The sequence below is a fragment of the Bombina bombina genome, chromosome 4 (assembly GCF_027579735.1).
Source record: "Bombina bombina isolate aBomBom1 chromosome 4, aBomBom1.pri, whole genome shotgun sequence".
NCBI lineage: Eukaryota > Metazoa > Chordata > Amphibia > Anura > Bombinatoridae > Bombina > Bombina bombina.
Genome location: NC_069502.1, coordinates 843,274,150 through 843,288,694, shown reverse-complemented (window position 1 = coordinate 843,288,694; position 14,545 = coordinate 843,274,150). Strand labels below are relative to the sequence as shown.

At 39.0% G+C, this 14,545-nt stretch overlaps 2 protein-coding genes across 9 annotated transcripts in view; one reads left to right on the top strand and one right to left on the bottom strand.

The window, feature by feature from the left end:
- LOC128657241 (gastrula zinc finger protein XlCGF26.1-like) overlaps positions 1–7,515 on the bottom strand; it is a 437,958-nt gene extending 430,443 nt beyond the window's left edge. For 2 of the 4 annotated variants that reach the window (XM_053711510.1, XM_053711513.1), the window contains exons 1-2: positions 7,385–7,503; positions 4,273–4,352 (exon numbers count right to left, since the gene is read on the bottom strand). The gene's annotated coding sequence lies outside the window, so the exon portion shown is untranslated. Of the gene's footprint in view, positions 1–4,272; positions 4,353–7,384 lie in introns of all 4 variants that reach the window. The other 2 variants (XM_053711511.1, XM_053711512.1) reach the window with 2 other exon arrangements.
- Positions 7,516–7,561: 46 nt separating this feature from the next.
- Positions 7,562–14,545, top strand: part of LOC128657240 (oocyte zinc finger protein XlCOF6.1-like) — a 116,072-nt gene continuing 109,088 nt past the window's right edge. For 4 of the 5 annotated variants that reach the window (XM_053711506.1, XM_053711507.1, XM_053711505.1 and 1 more), the window contains exons 1-2: positions 7,562–7,683; positions 11,205–11,305. In XM_053711506.1, the coding sequence (XP_053567481.1) occupies positions 11,228–11,305 (78 nt within the window). In that variant the 5' untranslated portion in view covers positions 7,562–7,683; positions 11,205–11,227. Of the gene's footprint in view, positions 7,684–11,204; positions 11,306–14,410; positions 14,479–14,545 lie in introns of all 5 variants that reach the window. The other variant, XM_053711508.1, reaches the window with a different exon arrangement.

Genomic DNA, 14,545 nt, shown 5'->3' with positions numbered 1-14,545 from the left:
GTGCAAATCCTGTATTTCCGTTATTACCAGGAGAAAGACTTTCCTTTTTGAATCTGCATCTCTGCTTACTTGGTTTATTTCCACGCCTGCCGTATGTGGACTTAACATACCTGAGTAGCACATTTAAATATACCCTGCAAGTATTTGCTTATTCAAAGTATTTTGTTATTTTAATAAATCTGATATATTTTCAATCTATATGGCTTCTACTAATCTTCCTTTAAAGCAACTGTTCCAGACAATGAGGCTCTCACAAAATATCCTGAGACAGAACATGACAGGATCCATGGAGAACCCTGCAACGGAGATAACATAACCTAGGAAAGTTACTTGAGTCTGATGGAACTCACATTTCTCGAGTTTACAAAACAGGCCGTTCTCACGTAGTCTCTGAAGAACCCGTGTAACATCAGAACGATGAGCCTCAAGTGTGGGTGAGTGTATGAGGATGTTGTCTAAGTACACCACAACACACTGTTGCAACATATCTCGTAGGACATCATTAATAAATTCCTGAAAAACAGCAGGAGCATTACATAGGCCAAAGTGCATTACAAGATACTCATAATGCCCGCTCCTGGTGTTTAATGCTGTTTTCCATTTGTGGCCCTCCTTAATCCTAACGAGATTGTACGCTCCTCTCAAATCAAGTGTAGTAAAGACCGCAGCTCCCTTGAGGCGGTCAAAGAGTTCCGTAATAAGCGGAATAGGGTAGGCATTCTTAATGGTAAGACGATTAAGACCCTTATAATCAATACATGGTCTTAACTCGCCACCCTTTTTCTTCACAAAGAAGAAGCCAGCCCCTGCAGGAGAGCAGGATTTGCGGATGATCCCCTGCGACAGAGCATCGGCAACATACTCCTCCATAGCACAATTCCCTGCAACAGACAGAGGGTACACCCGGCCCGAGGAGGAATGGCTCCGGGTTGCAGGTCTATGGCACAATCGTAAGACCGGTGAGGAGGCAACATACCGGCACGCACCTTGTCAAACACGTCTAGGAACTCACGGTACTCCTCTGGCAATTGAGATACCGAAGACGTTCACAAGACTTTAACTGGTTTCCGAAGACAAGTGGTTTCCGAAGACAAGTGGAAATACATTGCGGACTACGACAAAATTTCGGACCTGCGCCAGTCGAGACTGGGATTGTGCTTTTGGAGCCAGGGATAACCCAGTACAACCGGAAAATGCGGAGAGTTTATCACCTGGAACTGGAGGGTTTCAAAATGGAGAGCCCCAACAGCCATGGACAACGGAGCAGTTTCATGAGTAACGAGTGCGGGCTAAAGAGGCCGGCCATCAATGGCCTCAATAGCAAGCGGAACGGACCGAGGCAAAACAGGAATGGAGTGCTTTGATACAAAAGCACTGTCAATGAAATAGCCCGCAGCACCGGAGTCAACAAGAGCCTGAGTGACTATGGAGGAGTCCACCCAGGAAAGGACAACTGTGACCAAAGGTTTCTCCTTAAGTGGTTCCGGGGACGAGGATAAACCACCCAAGGTCTGCCCCCGACAGGACCTTTAGGTGTGAGCGTTTCCCGGCCGTGTAGTACAAGACTTCAAAAGGTGGCCCTGTAACCCACAATAGAGGCAGAGCCCCTCCTCCTAAAGGCCCTCTCCGCCGCGGAGAGACGCTTGAATCCCAGCTGCATCGGCTCAGCAGTACCTGGTGACTCAGGACCAGGAGGCATGGGAGGAGAGGGAGGCATGGGTGGGAACGAACACGTAGGAGACAATGGAACAGGAGGCTTCCGCAAGCGCTCCTTGAAAGAGGGCCTCTCTCCGAGTCTGATGTCAATTAGGATCAAAAAAGACACCAATGCCTCGAGATCCTCTGGTAAATCTCTGGCAGCAACTTTGTCTTTGATCGCATCAGAGAGCCCATGAAAGAAGGCGGCAACAAGGGCTTCATTGTTCCAACCTACCTCTGCGGCAAGCGTACGGAACTCAATAGCATACTGAGCAACAGATCTTGTACCTTGCTGAATGGACATGAGTCGTTTAGCAGCAGAGGAGGAGCGAGCGGGAACATCAAATACCCTTCGAAAGGAGGCCACAAATTCAGGGTAATTTGAAATCACAGATTTTTTAGTCTCCCACAAGGGATTAGCCCAGGCAAGAGCTGTGTCAGAGAGTAACGAGATGAGAAATCCCACCTTAGCTCTGTCAGAGGGAAACGCCTGAGGTAACATCTCAAAGTAAATGCCCACCTGGTTCAAAAACCCTCTGCACTGAGTAGGATCGTCTCCATATTGCTGAGGTAGAGGTGCAGAACCGGACATGCTCCTGGTAGGCATAGGTGCAGCAGCAGAAACAGGAGCAGCCATAACTTGCGGGAAACTTTGGTCCAAATGTGCAGTGTGAGTCAGCAGGGTTTGCAGGGCTAGTGAAAATTGATCCAAGCGGTGATCCTGTTCATCCATCCTGGAAATGATGGCAGATAAAGGTGGATTATTAGCACCATGAGGATTCATGGCCTTTGCGTAATGTCAGGGTGCCAGGAATCAGACGAGAGACGAGAAGTGCAAAAATAAATCACACCTTTATTAATAGCAAAAAATAATAAAAAGTCCACAAGTCAAATAACAAGCCAGGAGTCAAAACCAGAGCTGGTAGTCAGACGAGCCGGAATCAGGAACAAGGAAAACAGCAGAGTCAGGAACAAGCCAGGGATCAAGAACCAGGAAGGACGTCAGGCAGCCAGGTAATACACAGTAGCTCTCACAAACAGGTCTGAGACAACGCAAAGGCAAAGCATACTGAACAGAGGCCCTTTAAATAATAAGTGATGACATCACAATTCTGAGACTGCATCCTGTCTCACATGGATGATGCACACCAGTCTGGCCATAAAAGGAAGTGCAGGCAATGAGCAGCATCCCCCACAATGCACCAAGTCAGGAAGAGAGGTGAGTAAAATGGCTGCCAGCAGCACATGGCAAACACAACAGGGAAAAAACCCTGACACACCACCTCCTTGTCTATTGTCAGACCTAGGAGTGTGGCTGAAGTGGAGACCCCATGTGACAGTGCAGCAGAGGAAGCAGTGTCTGAAGGAGAGAGCCAGGTTTCTGTGAAACCAGAAGATTGAGAGAGTGGGAGATAAAGAGGTCATGGATAGAAGTGAGTTTGTTGCAAACAGAGCAAGAGTTCCATAGTGCACAAGTGAAGGGGGGTAGTGGCTTTAGATGCAAGAGGAATACGATTAAGGTTACCAGAGTTTTGTTTTTTTTAAGTCTACTGAAGGGCACACATGGGTGTGCAGGGCAAGGAAGATGTTGTGGGGGACCAGGATTAGAGGAGATGTTGCCAGCAGCTAGTATGAGCAAGAGGGAGAGTGACATGAGATGAGATGCAGATTTGCAGTAGTGAGACTGTTTTTATGATGAGTTGCAAGGGGGAGAGAGAGTCTTTAGGAATGTGTGAAGTTCATGAATACAAAAGTAAGGTGAGGTTAAGAGAGATGGGCTAATGAGCAGTGCAGGTGGTAAAGGGGTAAGGAATAATTGAGTAAAGTAGTTTGTTAAACAGACAAAAGGTGGCAAAAACGTATATTAAGATATTGTGCATTTTTTACAAAATAGTCAGTGTATAAAACTCAGTATTAAAACAGAACTTGTATTATACGTTGTCCAATCTTTGTATAATTTGTTGTGCCTCACTTATAAATGTTCACTTAAGAGATGTGAACAGATGATCTTACACTATTGCTATCTAACCTACATTGCTACCCCCTGCATTGCTTTCCCCATAGCAGTGTTAAATTTATAGGCCAGAGCATTCAGCTGAATGCAATAAATTAGGTAATGACCTGATCAAAGACAGTCAAAAGGCCAATTGGGAAAATCTGATTAAGGGTGAGATAAGTTAAAAATAACAGACAATAGAATTTGGGGGAGGCTGTGGTTAAACCACTAGTGAAATTATAAATTTAGGAATTAAAACAAGTATTTGCAAGGTTTGAACATCACATAGATAAAGGCAAGATATCAGCAGGGTAAATACATAATTATACAGACAAATGCCAAAAGAGAGGCTTGCAATACAGATGACACAAAAACAGGGAAATGGCAGGATTTAAATGCAGGGACCCAATTCACATACCAAAAGAGAGGCTTGCAATACAGATGACACAAAAACAGGGAAAATGGCAGGATTTGAATGCAGGGACCAAATTCATATACCAAAAGAGAAGCTTGAAATACAGATGGCACAAAAACAGGGAAAATGGCAGGATTTGAATACAGGGACCCAATTCACATACCAAAAGAGAGGCTTGCAATACAGATGAATCAACAACAGGGAAAATGGCAGGATTTGAATGCAGGGACCCAATTCACATACCTGAAAGCAGAAGAGAGAGTCGGTTAATTTAGCATTCCTTAGCAGATTTCAATAGGCAGTTTGTTAGTTAGTAGACAGCAGTGTGGTGAGTATTGAGTGTAATTCTTGTATAATTTGTTGTGCCTCACTTATAAATGTTCACTTAAGAGATGTGAACAGATGATCTTACACTATTATTGCTATCTAACCTACATTGCAAACCCCTGCATCAAAGTGAAAGCAACAGGAGCAGTAATAGGTTTTATATATCTTGGGACTATACTGAAGAGTCAATTATGGTAACTTTATAATTGTAAGATACACTTTCTGGTTACTCCTATTTAGCCTTGAATAAGCTATTGAAATAATTATACTGGTTCATACTAGATATTCAATATGTGACAACTCTTAAAGGTTACAAAGGTTCCTATCTAGCAGTTTTAGGAGTATTCACTGTAAATATTCCTGTATCTTATCCACAATATTGTTATAGTCAGCTCTCCTAATATATAAAGTGTATAGGTTTTGCAGTTACTACTATATGTTGAACTGCCCTTTTCTCACTTAATGTCAACCTGTTTTGTACGTGTATAATATTCACTAACTCAGGAGTTCACTTTACAATTTTACTTTATATTTTGTTCTTTACTGAACTAGTGTACACTAATATAAGAGCATATTTCCATGTGCCTCCATGCACCTTTGCTATAAACTTGATGTAAAAGTAAAAAAAAAAAAATATTTCATTTTATTCTTTGGGTACACATTTGGGCTAGCACCAATAATCTTCTCTTAACAAATAGAGGTCGGGCTGACGGCGGCCGAGGCAGCAAGATCCACTTCCTTATTATATTGACAAGGTGCATGCCCTAGTCTGTATTTAAGAGCTTTGAGAAAAGTTACTGCCCATATATAAACCTGGCTTTCAGTTGGAACTATCATGGTACTCATCGGTTATACAGATGTCATTATATGGACCATAATAGATAGGTTTTGCTTATCATATTACTCTTACAAGTCCTAATTTCAAGGTAAACTCTTAGCATTAAAATTCCCGGCACCACTTAAACCTACCCTTTATTTTGCCCTGCAATAACTTTGTTGTCCCAAAATTTTATGATATATATATTTACTGACATGGGTTCACCGAACGTAAAAAGACAAAAAAAAAAATTCTAGTAAACCTCCTATACCCCAGAAGTATAATAGTTCAATCTCTTAGTCTCTGTAATTCGCCGCAACTAGAACCACCACCTCCCCCCCTCTTAGATTAGGAGGACTACATATGCGGTTTCTCTTGCCTATCCCGCAACTTTAACTACTCCCTTAGTGTTTATTTTTACATAGTACCATAGTGTTGAATCTATCTACCTTACCTAGATCAGCAGGACTGATCAACATTACTTTCCTTCAATTTTAAATCATCTCTCAGCTGCCTCTTTTGAGGCCACTGAGATCAAGACAAAGTCCATAAATGTCTAGATGTTCTAATCTGAAAGCTTCGCTATGGATTCTATCTATAACTAAGGGAGTCTAAATTATATACTATATTATACTCTATAATTTATCAGTCCTAAGAAAGGTGATATGTTAAGAAAAAACTGAGGGTGATTTAATGTTACCTTGCTATATATGTCGTGTCACAGTATGAACATCTTGCACTGCTATGTTTCATAATGACCTTGTTGATTGTTACTGTTTGTTTTATGCTGACTGTACATGCGGCAATTTTGTAGTGTCTTTATTTATTTTTTTCACCCTCAATAAAAATTTATATATAAAAAAAATAAAAGGTTTTATATAGAGAGAGGGACAAAGTAACTGAGCGACTGCAAAATATTTTTATTTTGTTATAAAAAATGCTCTAATGTAGTAAAAAAAGCTATAGAGACTAATAATTTCATTATATATTTGCTGTGTATTTGAGACTGTTAACATGTGTGTGAATGTTGTGTGCCTGCATGCATGTGTATGCTGTGTGTTGTTGTGTATTTGAGACTGTGTACATGTGTGTATATGATTTGTATGGTGAGTGTGTGTATGCTGTGTAGTGTGTGTTGCTGTGTTTGCATGTTTGTGTATGCTCTGCAGTGTGTATGTAAGAATTTGAGACAGGCTTCCAGGCTCAGTGAGTGTTAAATTACTGAGTATTGTTATATATATATATATATATATACACACACACTTTTGCCCAAGGGGGGGGGGGTGTCCCTCTTTCGAATTTGAAACAGTTGGTAGGTATGGATATATAATATTATATGGAGGCTTCTATGCCTCTCATATACCGCCCCTTCCTGAGTAGGTTACATACAAATATATAATATTATAGAAGTTCCCTCTGCATTACACACAGCACCCTGTCCAGTACTGTGTATATATATATATATATATATATATATATATATATATATATATATATATATATATATGTGTGTGATATTATAGAGAGTTTCCCTCTGCATCACACATACTGAGCCCCCTCCATAGTACCTCATATACAGATATATAATATAGAGGTTCCCTCTGCCTTATACACATCACCCTGCCCAATACTGTATATACTGATATATAAAACTATAAGGTTTCCCCTGCATCATACACACATCCCCCTCCCCAGTTCCTTATATACAGATATATAATATTATAGAAGTTCCCTCTGCCTCATCTCACACAGCTCCTTCCCCTATTTTTATATACAGATGTCATAGAGATGTCCCTCTGCTTCACACACAGCCCTCTCCCCAGTTCCTTATACAGTATACAGATATATAATATTATAGAGAGGTGCCCTCTGCCTCTCACAGTTCTCCCACCCATATTCTTATATAAATATATGTCCTAGAGATGTCCCTCTGCTTTTCACACACAGCCCCCTCGCCAGTTCCTTATATACAGATATATAATATTATAGAGAGGTTCTCTCGGCCTCACACAGCTGCCCCTCCCCCATCCTTATATACAGATATGTTATAAAGATGTTCCTTTGCTACACACAGACCCCTAGCCAATTCTTTATATACAGTAATATAAGATGATAGGGAAGTTCTCTCTACCTCCCACAAAGAGCCCACTTCCAGTTCCTTATATCCAGAAATATAATATTAAAGATGTCGCCTCCGCTTCAGTACACAATACCTTACGGATATATAGCGACGCTCCCTATAGCAGCTAGTTCGCATCCATCTAAAGAACCCGTGATGTCATGAGTCACATGATTGCTTCAGCCAAAGGTAAAGAGGCTACTATGCAAACACTGCTGGTCCTTTAGCTTATTAGGAACAAGCGGTCATGTTTTCATTTAGGTAACGGGTGTGTTAATATCTGTGTATAAAGAGGATCATCACTCTCTACAGTGAGTATACATGTTTATAATTTACTGGGGTGAGGGCTGTGTGTGCGCTATATAATAAAATAATATATACACCTATGTATACTGTACTGGCGAGGGGGCTATGTGTATATGTGAGGCAGAGGGAAGTGGTTTATTTTGGTGTGTGCAAGAGGCAGAGGGCACCTTTTTTATAGTAATATATATATATATATATATATATATATATATATATATATATATATATATATATATATGGTACTGGCGAGGGGGCTATGTGTATGTGAGGCAGAGGGAAGGGGTTTATTTTGGTGTGTGCAAGAGGCAGAGGGCACCTTTTTATAGTAATATATATATCTGTATATAAGGTACTGGCAAGGGGGTATGTGAGGCAGAGGGAAGTAGTTTATTTTGGTGTGTGCAAGAGAGGCAGAGGGCAGATTTTTGTAGTAATATATATATGTATATAAGGTACTGGCGAGGGGGCTATGTGTATGTGAGGCAGAGGGAAGTGGTTTATTTTGGTGTGTGCAAGAGGCAGAGGGCCCCTTTTTATAGTAATATATATCTGTATATAAGGTACTGGCGAGGGGGCTATGTGTATGTGAGGAAGAGGGAACTCTATTGGTGTGTGCAAGAGGCAGCCGCAGAGGGCACCTTTTGTATAATAACAGACATCCCAAGTCTCCCTTAAGTTCAGGGAGTCTCCCAGATTGTAATAGGCTCCCTGATGCCAGCAAATGGAGTGCAATATCTCTGAAACTCCAAGTACTATGATCCAATGTGGTCCAAATCCGGAAAAGTGTTTCTTTAAAGGGACAGTATACACTCATTTTCATATAACTGCATGTAATAGACACTACTATAAAGAATAAGATGCACAGATACTGATATAAAAATCCAGTATAAAACTGTTTAAAAACTTACTTAGAAGCTGTCAGTTTGGCTCTGTTGAAAAGGTAGCTGGAAAGCCCACTGTAAGTGGCAAATAAGACACTCCCCCCCCCCTCCACCTTCTTTTACATATGAAAAGACCCTTTACACAAACAGGAGCAAGCTGGAGAAGGTAGTTGACAGTATTCACATAAAACTTTGGGGCTTGGTTAGGAGTCTGAAAATCAGAGCAATGTTATTTAAAAATAAGCAAAACTATACATTTATTTAAAAAAAAAAAACTTTATGGGCTATATAAATAGACCATCTACAAAACATTTATGCAAAGAAAAAATGAGTGTATAATGTCCCTTTAAGGAATGCCTTTAGTTGCTGGGACGTTATAGAACCCTCAAAGCATGCATCAGTAGCCAAACAGCCCCAACTGATTTTAATAAAATAAAACACAAATACTACCTTATTTACTGCACGTAATTAAACTTTGTATTCTAAAATATTTGAGCATTCAACAAGCGTACGATCACTAAAAGATAGGTTTGTTGTATGTGGTTCTGCAATAAAGCTTCTTTTTAATGTGACTTTAGTGGGAAGCTACTTTACTGATAAGTCTCTATCTTATTTAGGGTTTCAAGGTGTCCAATATATAACTGAGGGGGTGGGGGGTGGCGGTGCAGTAGCGGGAGAAGCTACCTCCCTGAAATGAGTTTTTGCAGGTTGGGATGTCTGTAATAATATATACAAGGCTGAGGTGGCAACCCTAACCTTGCTGTGTATAAGATACTAATACATATGCATTTCTGTATATGGCCATTCCCCTGTAAACCTCCCTCACACACAGCCCCTCATAACTCTTTAAACTCCCTCTACTTCATTCAAACACAGCCTCAGGCTCCCCTCTCATCCCCCCTCTCCCCTCACTTTGGTTGGGGTTAAACCAAAATAGTAAGTATCATACGTTTAGTGTGTGTCTGGTGTATAAGTAGGAATGTTTGTATATGTTTATGTGATGTTATATGTATATATCAGTGTGTGTCTGGTGTATAAGTAGGTATGTTTGTATATGTTTATGTGATGTTATATGTATATATCAGTGTGTGTCTGGTGTATAAGTAGGTATGTTTGTATATGTTTATGTGATGTTATATGTATATATCAGTGTGTGTCTGGTGTATAAGTAGGTATGTTTGTATATGTTTATGTGATGTTATATGTATATATCAGTGTGTGTCTGGTGTATAAGTAGGTATGTTTGTATATGTTTGTGATGTTATATGTATATATCAGTGTGTGTCTGGTGTATAAGTAGGTATGTTTGTATATGTTTATGTGATGTTATATGTATATATCAGTGTGTGTCTGGTGTATAAGTAGGTATGTTTGTATATGTTTATGTGATGTTATATGTATATATCAGTGTGTGTCTGGTGTATAAGTAGGTATGTTTGTATATGTTTATGTGATGTTATATGTATATATCAGTGTGTGTCTGGTGTATAAGTAGGTATGTTTGTATATGTTTATGTGATGTTATATGTATATATCAGTGTGTGTCTGGTGTATAAGTAGGTATGTTTGTATATGTTTATGTGATGTTATATGTATATATCAGTGTGTGTCTGGTGTATAAGTAGGTATGTTTGTATATGTTTATGTGATGTTATATGTATATATCAGTGTGTGTCTGGTGTATAAGTAGGTATGTTTGTATATGTTTATGTGATGTTATATGTATATATCAGTGTGTGTCTGGTGTATAAGTAGGTATGTTTGTTTATGTGATGTTATATGTATATATCAGTGTGTGTCTGGTGTATAAGTAGGTATGTTTGTATATGTTTATGTGATGTTATATGTATATATCAGTGTGTGTCTGGTGTATAAGTAGGTATGTTTGTATATGTTTATGTGATGTTATATGTATATATCAGTGTGTGTCTGGTGTATAAGTAGGTATGTTTGTATATGTTTATGTGATGTTATATGTATATATCAGTGTGTGTCTGGTGTATAAGTAGGTATGTTTGTATATGTTTATGTGATGTTATATGTATATATCAGTGTGTGTCTGGTGTATAAGTAGGTATGTTTGTTTATGTTTATGTGATGTTATATGTATATATCAGTGTGTGTCTGGTGTATAAGTAGGTATGTTTGTATATGTTTATGTGATGTTATATGTATATATCAGTGTGTGTCTGGTGTATAAGTAGGTATGTTTGTATATGTTTATGTGATGCTATATGTATATATCAGTGTGTGTCTGGTGTATAAGTAGGTATGTTTGTATATGTTTATGTGATGTTATATGTATATATCAGTGTGTGTCTGGTGTATAAGTAGGTATGTTTGTATATGTTTATGTGATCTTATATGTATATATCAGTGTGTGTCTGGTGTATAAGTAGGTATGTTTGTATATGTTTATGTGATGTTATATGTATATATCAGTGTGTGTCTGGTGTATAAGTAGGTATGTTTGTATATGTTTATGTGATGTTATATGTATTTATCAGTGCGTGGATGTGTGTGTTTACAGTATAGAGTCTGTTCTATCTATCTAGATGAATTTGTGGGTGTATATGTATTTATGTGAGTGTATGACCATTTTTGCCTTATCTGTAATTTCTGTCATGTATGTGCTACTGCTGTAGGTCTTAGTGTTACATCACTGACCATGAACAAGATGAAGAAGAAGCTGCCTGAGCAGATCCTGAATCACATCCTGGAGATTCTCTACCTGCTGACGGGAGAGGTGAGAAAACATCATAATGACACCACGGTAACCTCCTGCAGTGAATATGTGTATTAGTTGCTTAGCAACAAGAGGTGACAGATGCTCAGAGGTAAAGAAAGCCGGTGTTTAAGGTGTTTGTACAAATACAGAAGTTATTTCCCAGCAGCCTTTTGTTATTTGTCTCATCATTCCCATAAACAGGTCAGTAATAGACAGCTCTTTAGGTTAGCTTCAGCATTTATAAATGTGTGCAGACCTTTGCAATGCTGCACTTAAAGGGCCATTCTAGTGAAAAAAAATACATGCTCTAACACTAATTAGATCACATAATTTATTATTAGCGACGCTGTAAGTCTGTATTTAATACCCACAAACAGGCTTAAACACATGGTTAAAGTACCATTCAGGAGCTGGAGAGAAATGTTGATCCCGAGCTGAAACTGTCACTGACCCCATTAGCAGCAGTAGCATCAGAGAGCTGGGTTATGAGACTACCACTGCTGATTGGGTCAGCACCATAAATAAACATATATAAACAATTTTGCGTACGCAAACCTTTTATAGTCCAGGGCTTAATTGTTGTTATATACTGTAAAAATATAAAACATGTTGTATGTATAGAGCTTTTGCAATGCTGTCCTTAAATGCTGATATGTACTGGTCACATTTACATTTTTTATTTTATTGAGGACACAGAGATAAGTATACTTATAGTAAAAAGTACAAGTGTTACATCAAATATTTACATTATATATGATAAACTGAATTATACAAGGAAGATTAGTCGTCCTTATTTTTTTCCCATGTACTTGTCAATGTAGGTCACTCATGGGCATGTAGTGCTGTGACATTCTAGATACCAGGGGGTTAACTTAAGTGAATAGAAAAGTAAAAATAGCATAAGTCAAATTTGCATCCTAACAATGAAGATGCAAAAGCCAGAACTGTATATAAAATTAGTAAATGGAATAATACTATATGGTGATAACATTCTATCAGTATTAACAACTATAAACATAAGTAGGGGTGTGTGTTGTTTGAAACTCCAAGCGGGTTCTTTGGACTCTGTAGCGGTGAAGTGTTACTGTTGAATCCTGAATCGGATCCTTCACCATCCATTATCACAAGAATGTATTATTTACAACTATAAACATAAGTAGGGGGGGGGTGTTTTTTGAAACTCCAAGCGGGTTCGTTGGACGCTGTAGCGGTGAGGCGTTACTGTTGAATCCTGAATCGGATCTTTCACCATCCATTATCACAAGAATTTACACCGGACTGAGAACCAGGAGCTAAGTTTCACGCCTGACATCTGTGTCTAGCTTGGTGATCTGCGGTTTTAAATTTTGTCTTGTGAGTAGCTAAATTAGTGTGAGTGTCCATTAAAGTTTATACACTGCACTTTAATCGGGTCTGCGCTCTTCTCCTTTTTGTGTTTATAAGTAGTATAATGGCCAACATGCAGGGTTTGGTCATCCTGATTTATACTTTTGATAATTGTAAAAACAGATCTGGTCCATTACACAGGTTTATGGTTGTAAAACAAATATCATTGCACCTTATATTATGCTAGGGGAGCCATCTAGTAGTCAGTTAGTGAACCTTTAGCCAAATATATAAAAGAAGATTAGGTGCAGTAATGTAGTTGGGATAGTATCCAAATTTACAAAAGATAGGGTGCAAGTATATGTCATATGATCGTAGGTAAATCTGGCATCGGTTTAAATAGGAGACCTCCTATACCAAAGAGTGTTTAATGGTATTTGTGGCATTTAGCAATGTGCAGTTCCCACTTACAGTCTAGGCCGCAAGCTGCAGCGTGAGAACTTATTTTATAATAAGGCCTATAGGCCTTTCTTGTGATATGGCAAAAAATATATGAAAGTAAGTAAAGATAAATAGATTTAAATATTACCCCAATGATAAAATTGTTTCTGAGTTCTGACACAAATTAAAGTCTACTGTGGTAACGAGACACATTATCAAATCCCTTAGGCCTAATATTACAACACTTCTATATTATTCTGAGGAAATTATTGAATGTTTTACTGCTACTGGGTATTAGATGCTAATCTAGACTGTATTCCCAAACCAAATCATTTAAAAAAATAAAATTAATAAAACATTTTTTATCAGAATATAAGTTATGAAGTGTAACAATGAACCAGATCAAGGCAACTCTTTCTAACAATAAGAGCACTCCTGCTACAATAATATTATAATCCAGTCTCTTTCAACATTGCAGAGTATAACAACCATGGGTGTGGGACACTGTGTAAACTGTTGGGAAAACTAGCAGTGGCAAGTTAACCTAAATTGACCCTCTGTAATTGTGGGGGCAGTTTCTCCTTAGTAAATGTAAGGGTTGCTTATCTTGAGTATGCCAGGTGTCTCAGGAACAGGAAAGCCACCAGAGATCTCCCAGGTGTCCAGCCGGTTGAAGAAGGTTCACAAAGTCTTACTCAAAAGGTGTCCTGGGACTCTGCCATTAACACCTCTCAGATATGGTGTCTCAAAGCTGGCATTAATCTGCACGGTGACCTCCAGAGTTATCGTATGTCGCCAACGTAAGAGCATAATATGGTGCCGGGTCACAGGGCCAGTATGAGACATTTTTAACTTGAGTTAGGAACGCAATGTTATCTAGCTTAGTAAAGGTGTGACTTGCCGCTTGGAAAGTATCATTAATAGACCCTTAACTCTGTCTTCCATTTATTTATTGCAACTGTGTTCCAGAAGTTTGTACTTTGTGCCCTTGGATATAGTGCAGTGTCAGAAAGTGACCCATCTCGTCTGGGGAAGTATGCATTTGTTGTGGCCGTTGTCACTGAGTTTTTTGGAACTAAGTAAGGAGTCTGAATTAAGCTGTGGTTATCTTTCATATTAACCATATCTGTCAGTAAAGCATGCAGTATCTGGGCTACCTGATGGTGTCAGAGTATTGTTATCTGGATTGAATGTTGAGCCAACGCCAGCTTTATGGGGAATGTACTTAGCATGTTCTTAAGCCCTCTCAATGGGAGGCTTCCCAGTCAATACCATTTTTTTTTTTTTTTTTTTTTTACATCTCCGGTGGTCTCTGAGTGAGAGCAGAATCTTACCGATTTGTGACTGTGATCTCAGGTTCCTGTGAGACATCCTGGGAGGTATGGACCAAGACTTCAAGTTGGGCAACCTATGTAGTACCAGAGGTGAGTTTTAAATGTTGAAGCCTCTCACATTGGCTGTATGACATAGCTGAGTTAACTGCTACGCGAT